General features: G+C 40.1%; 1 protein-coding gene across 2 annotated transcripts in view; it reads left to right on the forward strand.

Moving 5' to 3' along the window:
• RASGRF2 (Ras protein specific guanine nucleotide releasing factor 2) overlaps positions 1-20,773 on the forward strand; it is a 241,924-nt gene that overhangs the window by 70,338 nt on the left and 150,813 nt on the right. For both annotated transcript variants that reach the window (XM_032793920.2, XM_032793929.2), the window contains exons 2-5: positions 7,986-8,092; positions 13,479-13,626; positions 18,285-18,374; positions 20,282-20,535. In XM_032793920.2, coding sequence (XP_032649811.1) covers positions 7,986-8,092; positions 13,479-13,626; positions 18,285-18,374; positions 20,282-20,535 — 599 coding nt within the window. The remainder of the gene's footprint in view (positions 1-7,985; positions 8,093-13,478; positions 13,627-18,284; positions 18,375-20,281; positions 20,536-20,773) is intronic.

Below are 20,773 nucleotides of genomic sequence, written 5' to 3' on the forward strand. Positions count from 1 at the left end.
GGCCCAAGAGGCAAGGCCAATGGGCTAGCCTCCCCAGCTGGGGTTCATCTGCCACCCATACCACCATCCTTCCACTCACTCAGACCTGTAACCTGGGCTTCATCAACTCAGGCGTTCTCTAGGTCCTCATGTCCAGGCTATGTCTAAATCTTACTGATTCTTTTTGCATAAAATCTCTAAACTACAGCCTCTTAATCCATACATGAAGCTAAAACTCTTGTCCACGCTCTCATTATGTTGTGTCTGGTTACCCCCCAATATCTTTTCTCTGGCCTTGATAATGCAATCTTGCCCCATTCGTATCTATTCAGAAAGCTTCTACAAAAATCATTTCCATAACCCATAATTTTGACCATGTCACTCCTCTCTTTCAGCCCCATCATTGGCACTCCTCCTTTTCTATTGCATCAACCATACTCTGCTTGTAGTCACTTTCAAAGCCCTTTGTTGCCAATCTCCACCCTACTAATCATCTGTCATTGTTATTAAGCTGTTGATGCTCATCTCTGATCAGCCCATGATTCCAGCCTCCATTGTTCATTTGTTAAATTTTCAAACAAGCACATTTGTGCTTTTTCCTATGCTACCTCTCACTCTTGGGGGGTGCTCCAAACATCTGTGAAGCTGTCTCATTATCCTCCTTCAAATCACTTCTCAAATCTCCCCTTTGCTGTTATGCCTACAAAACACTCAACAGTTAGGCTGCTGGTCTACAGAGATCACTCTCTATGATACTGACCAATATTGTCTGTTTCCTTGAACTCCCCTAGATGTCTGTATCCATTTAATGTATCTTGTCTTATACTTAGGTAGTGAAATATGTAGGATAGGGTCATCTTTTTGTTCTGTGTTTTGAACAGCACCTAGCACAATGAGGTCCTGGTCCATGGCTCATTCTCCTAGGCACTACAGTAATAGAAATAGTAATAATTAATAAAAAGGGAGCATAGCACCTCCTTTTGGCCACATGTGGCTCTCCTGAAGCCTGCCTCAGTTTCCCCTTAAGTCAGGGCCTTTTAAGAGACTACACAGTCCAGATATTTTAAAAATTGCCCTTCTTGGGTCAAATTTATTAAGTCCTGCACAACACCTTTCAAAACAGAACTCAGATTTACATAATCTTCATTCCAGTTTCACTGAGCTCAACTCCTTCTACCTGAGTGTCTGTCCTGTCTTTAAAATTCACTTCTTCTGGCTCCATTCCCAAGCTGGGTACAGTCCCATTTCCATGAGAGTCTGTCTTCCTGCTTTCCCAGCACTTTTTTACCCAGACTTCTCCACAGGCTTTCTTTGCTGCCCTTCAGGAGCCTTCTTATTCCTTGCAGTGTCTGCAGGCACCTGCCAGCAATCACCGGCAGCTGTCTTCCTGTTTATAAAGTGCAGGTGCCTTTCTTTATGCCCAGTTGGGCAGCAGATTATTGGGCCCCCAGGTGCATTGGACCCCACTCCCTCTGAAAGAGGCCAGACATGCTGTGACAGGGACTTTGTATGATGGGGAGCCATACCTCAGTACATTACAGTTGTCAAGTTTTTGTCATACAGCATACATAAACTTCTCCAGTCTAACACAAGCCTTATTTTTTCAAACAAGTATTGCAAATTTTGATGTGGTGTTCTTCCAGTAAGTAGTAACTGCTAGGCTAGCAGTTCTTAAAAAGACGAAATTAATGTAATCTTATGGTGTAAACTGCCCAGCAGAATCCTAGATTGATCAGTGACAGCTGATTGTTCATGCAGAGTTATTTTTAATCATCTTCCTAATCGTGTTCCCATAATTTCTAACCAGGCAGGCCCAGCAGATGTTCTCCACATCTCACAGTTAAGCACAGCTTCTCCAGCTTCCTCTCCAGTTTAAAAAGAAATTGAGACTAGTTGGAGTTAGGCACCAGTGGAAGAGATAATACAATAGTTTTATTTAACACTTTCTGAAATAGAGGACAATGATCTTTCTCCAACTTGATCAGACTGTTCTTTCCATTGACTTATTTTTAATAGTGTGCTGCTAATAAGATAAGTTCTATTTTTTCCCTCTCTTTACAGATACACTTAAAAAAAACTTTAAAAAACCTTTTCTACCAAAGTTGTGTATGTTAAAATCAATGCTTATCATCTTTGTAAATCCACCCGTTTGAATACTGAAAGAACAGCTTAAAAAGGAATGACTGAATCTTTTGATATATGTATAAAGCATAGAATTTTTATTTAATCTTTAGCCTTCTACAAGTCTTCATTACATACTTTCAGGAGAAACAATAATAAAAATAATCCAACTGACCCAGATACCTAATCCTAAAAATATAAATGCCTGTTAGACTAACAGATAAAAATGATGGTGGCTGTTATAAATCTGTCCACAAGGTCATAAATATTTACTCTCAGTGATAAACGGGTTTTTGAAAAATGGGGTTTTTATTACTGCTGCCTAAATCAAAATGATGTGGAAACTGAACTGCTACTTAGGAGACTTGAGCGCTAGTACTACTATTATTTATATCTGAGCAACAACACACCCTCCAGGATGCTGAAAATCCAGGAATGTGTCACAGCTGCTATCTTCTTTTCCAGCTTGTTTGGAACAAATGCCTTTGGTAAATAAGTAACATTTATTAAAATGTCAGAAGTCCAAGGATTACTTCAGGGTTCTTTAAAAAAATATATTTTGGTACTTTTGCTTATACGTGTTGAGAGGTGAATCCTATTTTTAAATATTAGTTTGTGTGTGAAGTATCCACTTATGGTAAGATATATGACTTGCCAATGGTGTTGCAGAGCAATAAATATGCTCACAACTTTTTAAAAAAGCAAGTGAAGCTTTAATAACTTCCTAAAATCTTCACTTTTCTGTGCCAGCCATACTCACCAAGAGCGCAGTCCTGCTCCAATTGAAGTCAATTGGAATTTAACGTCGACTTCAATAGGAACTGAATCAAACTTCGAGTCTGTCATTTCCTTAGTCTAACAAGGCATTTATATCATGCTCATCACCATAGTAACTGAATGCTTCTAAAATCTATATCATCCAAATCCCAAGACAAAATTTCCATTGAAATCACTAGAAGTTTTGTCTGAGTGAGGGCTGGCCTTATCTGACCTTACAAGAAAATATAGAAAGGGCTGTGAAATCAACTCTCCTCAGTCCCTCCAACTTCAGTTATACCTAGAAAGTAAATTAATACTTGTACAGATCTATGTATTTATTCTCATTTTATATTTGATTTTCCATCTTTATGAAACATGATAGAAACCAAGAACTCGTAAAGACACATAGGTCAGATTGATTTTAAAATGCATACACATCACGTAGGCTAGTAATTCTGTACAAAATATGAAATAAATAGTTAAATCTCTGTGTTGTTAGTGCAATTATTTTCTGCCTTTTTAAAGATTATTTTAACTGCATTGTGTCATAAAAAGGATCTTATCTAATGCTCTTCTAAGTGGGTCCTTCCACAACTCATTAAATGTTTCTTTCCCTACATGGTACTCACATTTAAGTGGTAAGCATTGTTAAAAGCATTGTTGGTTTTATAGGATTGTCCTTTAAATGATGTATTGACCCTTTTCAGAGCTTGGAGTGGTTTATATTTGAAAATTCAATAGCTATGAGCCTTGACTTTCATTGTGAAGTCTATTAAATGTGATTCTTTCTACTTTAGCTTGTTCCTATGATTTTTACTTGTCTGTTGCTAATTTCTGTGTCCAAAGTCTTCTGTATGAAACATCATTTATATAGGATTTAGGAACTTAAAGTTCAACTAATAATCTAATTCCAAAAGAAATAACTTCCTTTTTATGTATACCTTTCCGTGGTCATATGGTATGTAGTCTACCCAACGTTAATTAAAATTAAATCAAATATCCCAGTATATGCACTAGCATAAAGGCAGTTGGACGTAGTAAATATGTATACACTGCTACCTCATGGTTTTGCCATGATAGGGTTCTCTAAGTGTGATGGGGCGATAAATGGAATGCAATTCCTATCTTGGCAACCGACCATCTTGCCAAATAGTACATAAACCGAAAGGGATACATCTCAATGGTGTTGCAAGCTATAGCGGCAGGGCCAGCTCCAGGGTTTTTGTCGCCTCAAGCGGCAAAAAAAAAAAAAAAAAAAGCTGCGATTGCGATCAGCTCTACTGCTGCCGCTTCAGTCTTCAGCGGCAATTTGGCGGCTGGTCCTTCGCTCCCAGAGAGAGTGAGGGACCCGCCGCCGAATTGCCGCCCAAGAGCTGGAAGTGCCGCCCTTCTCTGTTGGCTGCCCCAAGGACCTGCTTGCAGGGCTGGTTCCTGGAGCTGCCCCTGGCTAGCGGATCACAGGAGCTGTTTCGCTGACATCAACTTGGGAAGGATGGGAAAGGTGCATGATGCATGGATCTTTAGGAACAGAAGTCTGTTCAGAAATCTGCAAGTAGGAACTGTCTTTCCAGACTGCAAAATAACCATTGCTGATGTTGAAATACCAATTGTGATCCTGGGAGACCCAGCCTACCTCTTGCTCCCATGGCTCATGAAGCCGTACACCGGAAGCCTGGACAACAGTAAGAACCGGTTCACCATAGGCTGAGCAAGTGCAGAATGTGGTTGTCGAATGTGCCTTTGGATGTTTAAAAGGTTACTGGTACTGTTTGCTTACTAGGTTAGACCTCAGTGAAAGCAATATCCATAATGTTATTGCTGCCTGCTGTGTGCACCATAATATCTGTGAAACAAAGGGAGAAAAGTTTCCGCCAGGGTGGGGCATTGAGGCAGATTGTCTGGTAGCCGATTCTGAGCAGCCAGACACCAGGGCAATAAGAAGAGCACATCGAGGGGCTCTGCGTCTCCGTGAGGCTTTGAAACCCAGTTTCAGCAGTGAGCCAGAGTAATATGACACTTATCTGTGCTGTTCCTTACCAAACTGTCCCTCCATTTCATTTTCTCCCCTATAAACTCCACCCCACCAACTACCGTGTGTGGAATGAATAAAAAGCCTTTTCTCCTCAATCCATGAAATTTTATTGTGCACACAAACACACAGAGAGAGCAAAGAAAAGTAAGATAACTTGCGGCAAAAGGGCTGATAACGTGGGGGGAGAAATAAGGAAAGCTTGCTTACAGATGCACTGGAATAGCAACCAAAGGTGTGGGAATATGCACCTTCTGGTCCTTGTACCCTCCCCCGGTGTTGAGTGCAAGGAACACTGAACATTCTCACCCTCTGCCCCGTATGACATTTTGGGGAGGAGGATGTAGATCTGGGCCATGATGGCAGCAGGTTCAGCATAGGCTGCAGAGGGAATCTAGCATCCATCTGCCTTTCTTGAACCTAACCAGATACCTCAACATGTCTGATTGCGCCTTCATAATTCATAACATCTCTTCCTATGTGGCACGCTCTAGTTCTCTGCATGCCCTTCTGTTCTCCCTGTCCGTGTCTAGGTTCTCGGACAGTGTAATCCTTCATGTTCTGAGCTCCATCTTGTCACTCTCAGAGGTGCATTAGCTCATTGAACATATCCTCGCGAGTCTTCTTTTTCTGCCTTCTAATCTGAGAAAGTCTCTGTCCTGGTGTGGAGGATGCGCTGACGGAGAAGCTTTCAGCTGTAAGAAATGCAAATCACAAGGGTAGCATTGACAGTGCATGCATTGTTTCCGCTGCAAGGTTAATTATTTTTTTAATAAAAAACCACCCCTCAGTACACTTCACTGCAAGCCACAGCATAATCACAACCACTGGCTATTCCAAGAGTCGGTTTACTGCTCCAGCCATGGTGAGTAAGGCCATGAGGAATGGGTGAGAGGTCTTGTGCTACTGCTTTTGTGAAGCTGCAAGGCTCTGTGCTGCAATTATGCCAACAGAGTTAATACTGAAGCGGTGCGGGAAAGTGTCCTACCATGTTGGATGAAATAAGGCAGCCCCTCCCAGAAACCTTCTGCAAAGGATTGCAGACTACCTCCATGAAACCTTCCTAGAGATCTTCATGGAGGATTCATGGGCCATCCCCGTGCACCTAAACAGTCTATTTTGGAGGGTACCCTCTGCATAGCTGGAGTGACCACCGATACCCACTACACCTAATTTTTTGTTCAGATTAAACATAAAAAATAACAGCATGTAACCCCTACAGTCTGATAGGAAAGGTGTACTCACTAGAAGTGCCTTCCCAGCATCACGCTCTGCTGACAATTGGTCCTGTGCAGGGATGGGCTCCAGGGTTAAAAACAGTTCTTGGCTGTTGGGGAGAATGGATCTGCTGCTTGCTTACCTTCCATTCTCCTCCTCCTCCTCTTCTGTGTCAGGTTGAGGTTGCTTGGGGTTCCTGGGAGGTATCCACGGAGCGTCTTGGGGTAGTTGTGGGGTCACCACTGAGAATTGCACGCAGCTCCTCATAAAAGCGGCATGTCTGTGGGGCAGAACCAGATTGACTATTCGTCTTCCTTGTCTTCTGGTACGCTTGACAAAGCTCCTTTATTTTCATGCGGGACTGCTGTGTGTGCCTGGTCTAGCCCTTCTCCCCCATATCCCATGCGATCTTGGCATAGATGTCAGCATTTCTTCTGCTGGATGGGAGCTCTTCCTGCACAGACTCTTCTCCCCACACAGCAATAAGCTCCACCACCTTCTGTGTACTCCATGTTGGAGCATGTTTGCAACCTGAGTCTCCACGATCAGTTGTGCTGGTGAGCTCTCCACGCTGATCAAACAGGAAATGAAAATTCCAAAGTTCCCAGGGCTTTAACAGGGGAGCAGCTGTTTCCTGTGTATCTGGCTGATGTGCAGTGGAGTTGAAAGTGCTCTCCAGAGCGGTCACAGTGGAGCACTATGGGACACCTGCTGGAGGCCTATTAATTTGAATTATACAACGCAGCATCTACACTATCCCCATGTTGACCTGTGGATGTCGAATCAAGCACTAATCCTCTCAAGGAGGTGGAGTAGAGAAGTCGACTTTGCAGCCTACTTATGTGGGTGGAAGGGACTTGGTAGTGTAGACACATACATTATTAGATCGACTTAATGCGGCTTACATCAACCTACGATTGTAGTGTAGACCAGGCCTAAGAGTTTGGGTTGGCAAGGAATGCAGGACTGGATCCTTAGTGTGGCATCTTCATGGTATAGTTTTGAAAATACAGAAATGATTGTTGTTTTTTTCTGGTCCTACTAAAAATTCCATCTCTGCCTGTACCTATTGCTCCACTAGCTATTCTGATGTTAATAAGAACACCCTTAAGATTCTGCTTGCTGTGAAGCACATTCTGAGCCAAGTCCTGCTTGCTTTACTCATAGGAGAAGTGCCATCAAAGTTAATGGCTCTTTGTGTATGAATAGGGCTTCATTGTGAAGACAGAAGTCTCCTCAATAAAATTTTAAATAATTCAGTCCTAAAACTAGAGAGAGAGAGAAATGTTTATTGAAAGGGGAAAAAAGATTTAGTTTTTTAATTTTTGTTTTGTTTTGTCAGAATAGTGAAGGAATAAACTAGACTTTCTGTTCCTTGTGTATTATACATGTAGAGGAGCTTTGAAGGTTTGTTTGATAGTACTTGGTCTGAAAATTGTTTTCAACTGTCACTCATACCCACAGGAGAGGTCTTTTCTAAAGTAGCATTTGAAAAAAATAAAAGAAATTGACCTAAGGTAAAAAAAAAAAAATGCAAAGAATGAACTACAAAGACACCATCCTTAAGTCGCCCTATTGTACCCAAGTATTGTAGCTGCTAAAAGAATTATGCTATGATGTCTTCTATTTGGAAGCTTTAGAACAATGAATTATCGTAAGTATCATGAAAGCTGCTGTACCAATATACAATGGAGAAAATTAAGAATATAGGTTAAACTTCAGCTTTGCATTTTATGGCCTTCATCAATTGAAACTGAATCTTTAGCAGTGTGTAATGTTTTGGGTTGTATCAGAATTCATAATATTTGATTGTATGTTATGCCTATGTTTTACTTAGCAGCATTTTTAAAACAATACTTTTGTCCCTTAAAACTTGCAGTACTTCTTTACTGTTGTCTTTGGCCATGAAGGGCAGAAGCCACTGGAGCTCCGTTGTGAGGAAGAAAGTGAAGGAGATGAATGGGTAGAAGCTATCCACCAAGCTAGGTATGAAACCAGGCTCTTAATTTATTCTAAACTCCACTTTTTATTCTTAAGAAGACGGTAGAGATTTTTAATCTAAACACACTCTCTCTAAAAAGAACGTAATTTATTTTAGGCAAATGTATACTTGCATTCTCCAGGTGACTTTCACTGGATAGAGTGTTACAGATACAGATTGTTAAAGGCACATGTATTTTGCATCACAGTCAGTGCTCTACACAAAATTAGTTTCAGAGAACATGTTTTCTTAGGGCAAAATACTTAGGCTTTAATTCATTTTAAATGTAAGAGCTGCTTGGTCAGTAACTTGCAAGTCAGAAATAAGTGTTCTGTAGCCATAGAAATGAGATAGTGAGTGACTCACAAAATGCTTTCAGATACGAGGGTACAAAAATGAGGAGACTAAACTATATTTATATACTAAATACATTTCAATAAATAAAATGCCAGTCACAAAATTGAAATCCAAAACACTTTCCAGTGTGAAAAAAATGAAAGGCTTGTCACTGTCACTTGACTGCATTATGACTTTCTACCATCCAGTGCCCCTTTCCTCAGAAAGGGCCTGGGTGAGGAAGATGAGGATTACAGTATAATGTGAAAGTCAGCCAACTCAGGTTTTGGGAATTGAGCTGTAGAAATGAAATTTCAGCTGCCTTTTGCTGAAATGCCTTTCCTCCAGGTCCCTCCCTCATTTCAGCAATCATGGTTAATCTGAACAGCTATGGTAATGCACTGAGAGGGCAGCAGTCTCTGAGTTGCTCAGGATCCAAACCATCTAAATACATAAATGGAAATGGTTTTGCTTTTGCACTAAGAAAATGAGCACAAGTTTTAATTTACAATTATTTAATGATGATGTAGATGGTCCTGGCTCCACTCAAGCCAGGCTTTTTGATGTGTGATATGGGTAAGAGGGGTTATGATCCCAGCCCCTCTTTTCTCTTACTTATCCACTTGTGGAGGGTATGTGCTTCAGGGGTCCTTTTAACCCTGAGGAGGAACCTAAAGAAATTGAATCAGGGCCTGAGAAGCAGGAATCCAAAGACTGCAAGAGGAACTATTCTTGCAGGAGATGATGCACCAGAGCCACTGCACACTATATAGGGTAGCACCAAAGAGAAAAGGGAGAGTTGTTCTTAGAAGAGGTGCTTGTTCTGCAGCAACTCAGCACAGTGCTCTGAGTCAGGGGAGCTGATCTGGGTAGAAATGAGGGAACTCCTACACATGAGAGGGAACAGACAATCTAGGCCTGCGTGGGGTTAAAAAAGGGAAGTTTCCCCCACCTGTCTACAATATAAGGGTTAGAAAACCAATATATTGGGTAGGGGTTAGGCTGAGACTGCCAAACTCATTTTCTCTTGTTTTTTAAATCAGGATTTGAACTCTGACCTCCAACTGTGGCCTAAAACACAGGTTTTCACTATCAATAGGTTTTACATGGACCCATAAAGACAATGTTGCCCCCATCCTTATCTTGATCTATCCTGTCCTTCCATCTTAATCACGTTTATCAGGTGTCTTATCAAATCTCTTTATTTGCTGGAGAACTTTTCAGGGATTCAGTAATTTTATTCAGTTCTGTCATTCTGTATCATATTATAAAAGCATAAAATTGCTGCTCTTAAAATGTAAAGCTGTTTTTCCAGGAAAGTTACACATTCACTTTTCTTGTATAGGTTTCCAAGCCAGAAGAGTAAAACTAGGTGAAATGCGTACAGCTTGTATAAATTCTTCGCCTCCCTGTAATTTCACAGTTCAGTACTTTGATATCAGCTTCTTTTTAATGAGGATTTTTTGATATATGAGTTGTTAATTAGTGACACACCAGCACAGAATTGTAACTGACTCCTGCCCTCCACCCCCAGGGTGTCACTGTTAGCCCTTTGGTACACCAGTCCTAAGTGCCTGGTAGTGTGCTGGGTATACCATACACTCAGAGGCAAGACCTGTAGGTGCTCCAAGCTTTAGGCCCCTCAAACTCTAGACCTTGGTGGGTCCCCCATAACACTGAATATGAGAGTAATAAAAGATGTATTACTATGGTTGCCTGGAATAAACATTACACTTTTCCTAGGTATGATGGCTCCAAGCCACATAAAAAGTTGATAAACACAAATCCCAGTTCAGCCTCAAGGATGATTCAGTCCCAGAGCATGAAGGTGGGGCTCCTCTCATTTAGTGCAAGGATACCGCTCAAGGCCACTCCTTTCCAGAGACAATCACGCACTGGCCTGCAAATCCCTTGGCCACAGTCCTGTCCTTTTATGTGGCACCTTTGGTCTCATTCAGGCCCATAGCCCCACTGTTTGCAGGCCACTCTTGAATGTTCACTAGCTGCAGCTACCACTGCCCCCTTTGCCAACCACCAGTTGCGTCCCAACCCAGTTTTCAACCCTTCAGGTCCAGCTCCTAAACTGCCTGACCTCCTACTCCTGCCTCAACACATTGACATTACTTTCTTTTTAATGAGGATTTTTGGATATATAGGTTGTTAATCAATGGCACATCAGCACAGTGTAAGTATCAGATAACTTGCTCCCTTCAGCCTCTTGTTCCTGCTTGCCTCCAGCTCCCTCCTTAGCCGGGTCCTCTCTGACCTCTGATTTTACTTCTCTTCCCAGTGCTGGAAGTATTACGGAGCAATCTGTTGGCTGGGAGTAACGTAGTGCTTAGTAAACAGTCAGCATAGCTGTAGAAATCACCTTGCTAAATAAACTTTGAAGAGCTGGCAACTTTATTACACATTGGGGATGGGAAGGAAGCAGATAGAAATATCAAAAGACAAACGAGACGTGAGATCATCTAAAAAAATCCTTATGATTTTTGGAGGTCTGACTCATGCCTTTTGAGGTGTGCAATACCAAAGCAGTTTGGAACCAAACCCAGCAGGTTCTTTTTGTTAGGGATTCAGATACATTAGATTTACTTGGAGTTTCATGTTTGCACATGGAACTTCAGAATAAATCATGAACCTCCCTCACTCTACCCCTTTTTAGTTTCTCCCTCTCTTCATAGAACCTAGGACTCAGCTTTAATTTAGAAGGGCTTCTTGGAAAGAAGGGGAGGGAGGATTGTTCCAGGGGCCTAAAACTTTTCTTTCCCTGATCACTTAATGAGGGGAAAGAGAGAAAAGCCTGTTGATACTCCACTGGGAGTATGTTTTTGGAGAAACCAGATGGCGAGTCCCCATAGCTTTAATTTTGATGGTGAAGGAAATGTTGCCTAGTTTGGGAATTGGTGCCATCATTTTTTACAGCCCTAGCCAGTAAATAGGAGAAGCATAATAAGTACACTTCAAAGAAGCAAACAATTTTCAGTCCTTTTTCACAGGCTATCTAGCGAAGTCCTTGTTCCTTAATGGAGCATGCCTTACAGGAGAGTAGTGGAAGTCTAGACTGACATATAGCTCCCTGTGGGATTTCCATAATTATTCATGCAAGATGAAGTTTTTCTAGGCATTCCTCTAAAGGAGGGAGAGTTAGCAGATAAACAAAATAAAAATAAAAAAAAATCACATTTTATAATCCAGCTCTGTAATTTCACAGAATATCAGGGTTGGAAGGGACCTCAGGAGTCATCTAGTCCAACCCCCTGCTCAAAGCAGGACCAATCCCCAGACAGGTTTTTGCCCCAGATCCCTAAATGGCCCCCTCAAGGATTGAACTCACAACCCAGGCTGATGTTCAAACCACTGAGAATTTATATGGATTGTGACCATAGCAGCTGTGAACAGTGTTGCTTTGCTCTGCCATTTAACATAACTTTGAGCTGATGAGAAATTTAATTTTATTTAATTCTTTATTGAGCAAATTCAACAGTAAAAATTTATGAAAGGGAAAAAAATAGAAAATAGGGGTTTTCTACTTATCCCTCTATGTTTGAGTGCCCTAAAGCTATTCTTTCCGTTGTTCAGGTTAATCCTCTTTTTTTCCTTACATATAACATAAACACAGTTGTCATTAAACATGGGAGGAGAAAAAAGGATCAGGGCTTAATTTTCCTCTCACTTACATGAGCTTTTTATCAATGTAATTCCTTCTGATTCACATAATTGTAAGGGAGAGAGAACTGGGGTCTTAGTTATTGCTTCTATTTCAGACGCTTTTAACTGCCACAGATGCCTTTTGATACTTAAGAAGAAGAATGAGTACTCTAGGGTCTGCAAAATAAATTATTGAAAACTGAAAAATAGGTGCACTAATACAGATTATTTTTAATGGCTGTATCTCATTTCAACTATTGTTCATTCCACTAATAATATATAGGATGTTTCCTGATTGATTTCCCCAGGAATACAGTATGATGACCCATATATTGTGATATTAATTATTGAAAAAATCCCAGAGCTGTTTGCATGGGTGGCTATTGTTATACTATTATGATGATGATGATTACAATAATTAAATGATAAAAATAAGGGAAGTTTCAACATTTTAAATCCTTTTCATAATCCATTAAGAGAAAAAAATCTTGTTTTTATGATGGCTTTGGGAACACCCTCCAATTAATTTAAATGTGAGCTTTTTTCCAGGTCAGCAATTTAATTTAATAGCCATATTCAGTATTGGTGCCCTCCAGTACATGATTCCACTAATTTTTATTGAATTGACAATTAATAAATATATAAAAAAGAGTAAATCAGAGAATATGCATATTTAAATTTTTTCTTTTTATATCAAGTCCCAAAATAAACTAAGAAAAAGTATTCATTATTAAATGATTGTTGCAAAATAAGAGAAGTTTAGACATTAGAAGACATTTAGTCAAAATAACTTGGTACTGCCCTTTCTATCCCACGCCCTTTGCAGACATAAGAGTGGAAGGAATTCAGTGCTCAGCATTTTGAGTGAGAGTTCATAGAAATAAATCACAATCAAGTAGAACAACACATACTAAAGATTTAGTGCTCACTTGTTCAAGATTTTGTGCAGTCTGGCTATGATCTGGCAAAATACTTAAGCAAGTGCTTTACTTTAAGCACCAGTGCTCTCATTGACTTCAGTAAAAGCCAAGCACATATGTAGGATTTGTTTCTACCATATGGAACCTATGTTGGCAAAGCCATGTAGAGAGAGCCTACACCAAGAGAAGGTGGTTTCTGTCGGTGCAGGATTACCATCCTCCCTCTCTGATGGGCCTAACAGAAACCTGCAGTAATGATGATACATACACCTTGTGTAAAAATACAGAATGTTAAAATATAATTACACATTAAAGATTTGGCTGCTTTATGATTAAACTATGAATTATATATTAAGCAAAAGAAACACAATATTGTAAGGTTCTTTTACTCATCACACAATTTAGGTTTAGTCTATCAATATTATGTAAGAAGATATGGAAGTCAGCATTTGGCTTGTTTACTAATTAATATTTTTCTCCCTAGTTACTCAGACATTCTGATTGAGAGAGAGGTCTTAATGCAGAAGTACATTCATCTAGTTCAAATTGTAGAGACAGAAAAGATTGCAGCCAATCAGCTTCGACATCAACTTGAAGATCAAGACACGGAAATTGAAAGACTAAAATCTGAGGTATTTGCATGCAATCACATTACTAAAGTGTCAATGATTTAGTATATTTTAATTACTTTGTTACCTCTATTGCATAATGTCCCCATTCTTGCAATCTTTATGGACCTACAGTAGGTCAGTAAAGAAAATATTCAATAGTCCCGTCAAAAACACTAGGTCAGAACTTTCCTTTTAAAATAAATTACATAGTGATTATTTAGTTTATTCAGTTGCCTTATTGGCAGAGTATTTTAAAAGACCCATCACTTTGTGATTTGGATTCTGCTACTCATATTATTTACTGTGTCTTAACAGAATGCAGTTGAAAAGCATTTGTTTGGTCCTCAACACATTTTTCTCTGGCTTAATTTTTTTGTGATTCAGTATTGTAGTCTATACCAGTGTAGTCTGTTCATATAAAATAATGCTTGATTGGATAAGGGATTTTCATAGATTCTAACATCAGAAGGGACAATTGTGATCATCTAGTTTAACCTCTTGTATAACACAGGTCAGAGAATTTCCCAAAAATAATTCCTAGTGCATATCTTATAGAAAAACATTCAATCTTCATTAAAAAATTGTTAGTGATGGAGAATCCATTGTGGCCAGTGGTTAATTACTCTCACCATTAAAAATGTACACCTTATCTCCTGAGGTGGTAGAGTCTGGAAGAAGCACTGAGTCTCTGGAGGAGGAAGCACCTCCTCATGCTATTTATGTTTCCTCTGGCTGGAGCAGGAGCATCACTGTTTGTTTCTAAAGAGAGCTGTGTCCAGGCCTCCTCACCCAGAAGGATATTTGTAATGTTGTACCCATGTAAGAAGCCCCCAGAAGATCCTTCAAAGAGAATGAAGTGCTACATATTAGATACCATAACTGAACATTTCTAAAATCTTGAAGAAAAGATTAATGGTATTGGAGTACAGATTGTTTAGTAAAACACATACAGGTGCATTTATCTCCCTGTTCTCCTCCAAGCAGAGCACCCGGGTACATGAAGTTTACTTTTTAATTTTTTATATCTCGGAGCCCGATCTTCCTGGTTGCCATTTGATTTAAGGTCGCAATTCGTTCCTATTACGTTTATGAGAGCTACAATCTGACAAACAACAATACCATAATGACAGCAGAGTAGCAGCCGTAAACAATTAGATCATAAATACACAGCACAAAACAGGAGTCCTATGTGCACCTTAGGACTAACAAATTTATTTCAGCATGAGCTTGCGTGAGCTACAGCTCACTTCTTTGGATGCATAGAATGGAACACACAGCCCAGGATATTTATTACATACAGAGAACATGTTAAAAGGTGGAGTATGCATAGCAACAGGAAGAGTCTAATCAATGTGAGATAGCTATTCAATCAGCAGAGAAAAAAAACCTTCTTGAAGTTGACATAGAATAAGAGACCCAATAGAAGGTATGAGGAGAACTTAACATAGGGAAATAATTCAATTAGTGTAAGACCCAATGATCCCAGTCTCGGTTTAGCTGAAGATTAAATTGTATCTATTTGGATATTAATTCGAGTTCAAGCATCTCTCTTTGCAGTCTGTTTGAAGTTCTTTTTTGTTACAAAATTGCCCCCTCAAGTGTTTCACACGGTGGTTAGACGAGCGTTGACTGTCACTCATTGGTTTTTAATGTTATGATTCCTGATGTCAGATTTGTGTCCATTTCTTCTTGTTGCGTAAGACTGTCCGGTTTGGCAATGTACATGGCAGAGGGCATTGCTGGCACATGATGGCAAATCACGTTGGGTAGAGTTGCAGGTGAACGAGACCCCTGTGGTGTGGCTATGTGATTAGTCCTATGATGGTTGTCACTTGAATAGATATGTGGTACCACTGGCATCGGCTTTGTTGAAGATAGTTCCTTGGTTATGTTAATGTTCGTACGGTATGCGTGTGCTGGTGGTATGCTTCAAGTTAGGGGCTGTCTAAGCGAAGGACTGTCTATCTCCCAGATCTGTGAGCGTGAGGTCACATCAGGATAGGTTTGTAGCAATTGAATTGCGCTGAGGTTTTAGACTGGGGAGCTGATAGGTGATGGCTATTATGGGGCAAGTGATGCTAGCTTTCTCCACAATTTTAGCCCGTGCACCGATGACGGAAGCAATCTATAGTATTAAGTCCAGTCTGTTTGTCGACCTCAAGCCATACCAAGCCATTTACAACCACAAACTTTACTTCTCTACAAAAGAAAGAGGCCACTAATTGTCCCAAACTGCCATGCCACAAGAGGCCACAACAGTAGCTCCCTTAACCACCCACATTATTGTTCATCTTTCCAAAAGTCTATCTCTTAGCCCTTGAGCAGAAGAATCAGTCCCATCTCGAGGCCTCTTCCCTTTCTAGTCTTTCCAGACCAACGAACATGATATACATGCCGTGAGTAAACTAGAATCCTACTCTGCACGGCTCTACCGACTTCAAAACTAAATACTTCCAACACACTGCTGAAAACAACGTAACTAACCCACAGATCATTCCTACAACCTATAATAAGGATATTCTGCTATGAACTCTCCTGAGGTCGAAACAAGACTGGACTTCCACATAGAATATGCTATCCATCAATGTAGCACGGGCTGGAAACTGTGGGAACAGACAATCACTGCCCCCCGTAACCTAGCCGTGCTGAACCAATGCCATCAACATCCTTCAAGAACAACTCTGACATCATAATCAAAAGAGCTGACAAAAGGAGTGCTGTCGTCATCATGAATAGTCGAATATTAACGATGAGGCTGTAGCACAGCTCTCTAACTCTACATTCTACAGACCATAACACTGCTGACCCACTGATGATTGCCAAAAGAAACTACACCATCATGACTCAAAAAAAAACTCCCTGAGAAAGCACAGGAAACGATCTGTACACATTACAGCCTAACCCTGACAGGCTAGATATTCTATTTGCTACCCCAGATCACAATAAACCTTGGGAATCCTGGATGCCCCCTCATTCAAGCATTAAAGGCACACCTAACAGCAGATGGCACTCTGCTTGTGACTCTCCCTCAGAGATCCTATGCAACCAGCCACTCCCTGCTATACTTCCAGAGACACCACTGACTTCTGAGGAAATCAATCCCATCATGATCTCCAGAAAAACACATCCGGACCACTAATGATGTGGAAAGCCCATCTACAACCAACATTCCACACAAAGAATGGCACAAGCCATCAAGAATATAAATCCCCGATATATCACGGCTCTGGTGCCTTGAACTTATGTGACTTTGTCACTCACCACAACTTTTCACATTTGGGAACAATATATACTATCCAAGTCACGGCCACATGACTTGGGTACCCACACGGCCCCACGTAAGCCACATCTATCTGACTGACATTATAGGACAACGCTTCCTTAGTATTCATCATTCGCCATAACTTTCTCCCATACTCTAATGACGCACACTGATTGATCGTCTTCACTGGACTCATGGGAAAGAAGCCCTTGGAGGAATTCCACCAGATTATTAACAATTCCATCCCACCATCAAACTCAACCTAGACCAATACACACAACGGTCCTTCCTAGAACACTAACCATGTGCTTAATACCGATGGTCAACATAACACCACCCTATAATCGGAAACCACTGAACCGCATACTTACCAACATGCCTCCAGCTTCCATACCAGGATCCCCACCATACATCCATGTTTACAGCCCAAACCAATCTAAGTAAACAACCATCATTTCTCTCAATCTCTCCGAATAGAGAGATAACACACAAGATCTCTAGTAAGCATTCTTAAACTAACCAATACTCACCTTGCTGAAGTGAAAAAAAACGATTGACAGAGCCAGAAGGTACCCAGAGACCGAAGCGGCCTACCTACAGGACAGGCTTCAACAAAAAAACAGAACACCCTAGCCTCACTCTTACAGCCTCCACTAAAACCTCTCCAACGCATCATCAAGATCTACAACCTATCCTGAAAGATGATCCCTCACTTCACAGATCTTGGGAGATAGGACCTCTCGCCTTTATAGACAGCCTCCCAACTTGAAGCAAAACTCACCAGCAACCGCACACCATACAACCATAAACACTACCACGGAACCTATCATTGCAACAAAGCCTGATGCACTCTGTCCCACTCTCTATTTCAAGTGACACCACATAGGACCTAATCACCATTCAGCCACTCCATCAGGGGCTCATTCACGCTGCATCTACCACGGGATAATATGCCATCATGTGCCAGCAATGCCCTTCTGCCATGTACATTGGCCACACCGGACAGTCTCTACGCAAAAGAATAAATGCGACACACAATCTGACATCAGGATCAAACATTCAAAAACCATGATGAACCGTCAAACCGTCCTCTAACCACTCCAGTGACACAACTGAAAGGTGCAATTTTTGTAACAAAAAAACTTCCAAAAACAGCTCAAAAGAGACTGCTGACCTCGAATTAATAGTGCAAATTAGATACATTAACTCAGGCTAAAACATGAGACTGACTCATTGGTCATACACTCATGAATCATTCTATGCATCCAAAGAAGTGAGCTGTAGCTCACGAAAGCTCATGCTGAAATAAATTTGTTAGTCTCTAAGGTGCCACAAGTACTCCTGTTCTTTTTGCGGATATAGACTAACACGGCTGCTACTCTGAAACCTGTCATTAATGGTATTGTTGTTTTGTCAGATTGTAGCTCTCAATAAAACTAAGGAACGAATGCGACCTTATCAAGGCAACCAGGAAGATGAGGATCCAGATATAAAAAAAATTAAAAAGGTAAACTGTCATGTACCCTGCTTGGAGGGAGAAAATGGAGATAAATGCACCTGTATGTGTTTTACTAAACAATTATTTTTGCTTTCATTGATTGTTTCCTAGTTTGTTATACTCAAGTGTAAAGCTGTTCATTTCACCCTCTCTGTATCTAAACCAGTTAAGTTACAGCAGCTTTTAACATTTCCATTATGTGAAAACAGAATATTTAGTTACATATTACTTAATAGGGTAATCTTTACTTGCTATGTACATGATCATTTTTGTCCCAAACTAGTTACATAGATCTAATATTGTCATGACTTCAGAGCAGTTAGGAACATTTGGACTCAAGCAATAGGCTATTTCCTTGCTGGTGAAGAAATATGTGACTACTTTCCACCATTTGTGCAGTTTTTACAGAACATGATTCTGAAGAAGGTTGTTTGGTAGCAAAAATAGAGTTCAGCTTATATCTCATTACTGCAAATAATGCAGCACTTTTGGAAATTCAGAAAACAGTTTGATATTAGTTTTCAGCTTGATCTTTTTGGTTGTAATATCTTCAGGACGCTGTAGACCAACATTCAAAAGGGCCTCAATCCAGTCTTTATTTGGACCTTGTAAACTTAGCATATGCAACAAGTGCATGAGGAGTTTTTAGTATCATTTCCTATGCATGCAGGTAACTGTGCTCCAGAAATGTGACTTTGGGGGTTGCATATGCAAAATTTTACAGACATACACACGAATTTTGAAATTTTGACTCATGTACTTACCACATCCATTAAAGATACATCCTTTGTGTTATGACCACGTTCTTGGGTTTTCACTCAGCCTTTCTGGATGTGGTGGTCCAGGAGTCATTCTGGACTGACTGTGAGTTAGTGCCACTGTATCTGAGTTTCCCTTGCTACATGGACAGGCCTTTATAATGAAAGCTAGCCGCAACCTTAAGTACAGAGAGAATACTGCTTTTCTACAGTAAGGTCATACAGTTGCTCAGTAAATACACATCTTGATAGCTGTATTACATTGGGTTTATTTTTAAACTCATTTCTTGAAAGTAACATGTTCCCATATGAGGTTTTAGATTTCCCTTGGAAAAGATGTAACTGCATATTGGGGTCAGGACAGGAACAGACTCTAGAATCTAAATATGTCCTTTAAGATGGCCAGAATTAGATCTTCTTTCACTAAATCAAATCCACTTTTATCTTAGCTTTCTGCTGCATTCAGTGGAGATTTTCATGTCTCAGAGATGCTTTTTAAGAGTGACAAAAGCCTGCCTTTTTCTCTGGTAGTAGTGTAGTGAGGGTTGGTCTGTGGTAGTAGGCAATAGGTATTTATATAGCTTCATCTAGATGTGTATGTGCTATGCATACAAATAAGAAAACAATGCAACTTTATTGGCATTACTTCAGTGTCATCAAGATCAAAAACTGCCCCAGGTTCCCTTCCATGAGAAGTTTACAGTGCAAGTTAGGCAAACAACAAGATGAGAACTGACCAAAGAGAAACTGAAACAACATAAAACCAGGGGAAAGAGAAAAATGTATTGATAGGAATAGCATATACAAGGATATGGCACCTGAGCTTTTGTTAAAATCTACCAGTATATATCTGTGATACTTTTCTAATTTCTAATAGCAAATTTTACTGAACAACTATAGTATTTGCTCTAATAAATGGATGTCTTTAAAATGTACATGCATGGCAATTATAGAACAGTAAATCATTAGAGAATGTGATGCCTTGGCAATTAACAAGGGAGTCTGCACAGCATATTCATATATTTTGAAATGAAGATATATGTGATACAAACAGCTCTTGCCATGATGGAAAACTGGCTTAATTTCTTTGTTTGTTGTTAACTTTTTGAAAGTGCTTCTTATTACTCTTCTTGTTCTTCTGTATTTGATCAATTTTAGGTTCAGAGCTTTATGCGAGGCTGGTTGTGCAGAAGAAAATGGAAGACAATTGTCCAAGATTATATTTGTTCTCCACATGCAGAAAGCATGAGAAAGAGAAACCAAATAGTTTTTAACATGGTCGAGGCTGAATCTGAATATGTGCATCATCTTTACGTTCTTGTAAACTGTTTTCTCAGGCCTTTAAGAATGGCTGCAAGTTCAAAGAAACCACCTATTAGTCATGATGATGTTAGTAGCATTTTCCTCAACAGGTATTTGCTTTTTGTCTACTTCATCACATTGTGCTTCAATTTTACAGTAGTAAAGTTAGTGAATAACATTTTGTCCTGACTTTTATCTTATTCAACCTCACTGAAGTAAATCTTGTTTCCTGGGGTGTAAGTCAGAGCATGATCTCTCCCCGTTTTAAATTATACCTTTTGACCTCTCTGCAGCTACGCATTCTACTTTTTCCTTTGCTGGAGGAGGAAAGTATAACTGTCTCTTCAC

This window comes from Chelonoidis abingdonii, chromosome 6 (assembly GCF_003597395.2).
Source record: "Chelonoidis abingdonii isolate Lonesome George chromosome 6, CheloAbing_2.0, whole genome shotgun sequence".
NCBI classification, from domain to species: Eukaryota; Metazoa; Chordata; order Testudines; family Testudinidae; genus Chelonoidis; species Chelonoidis abingdonii.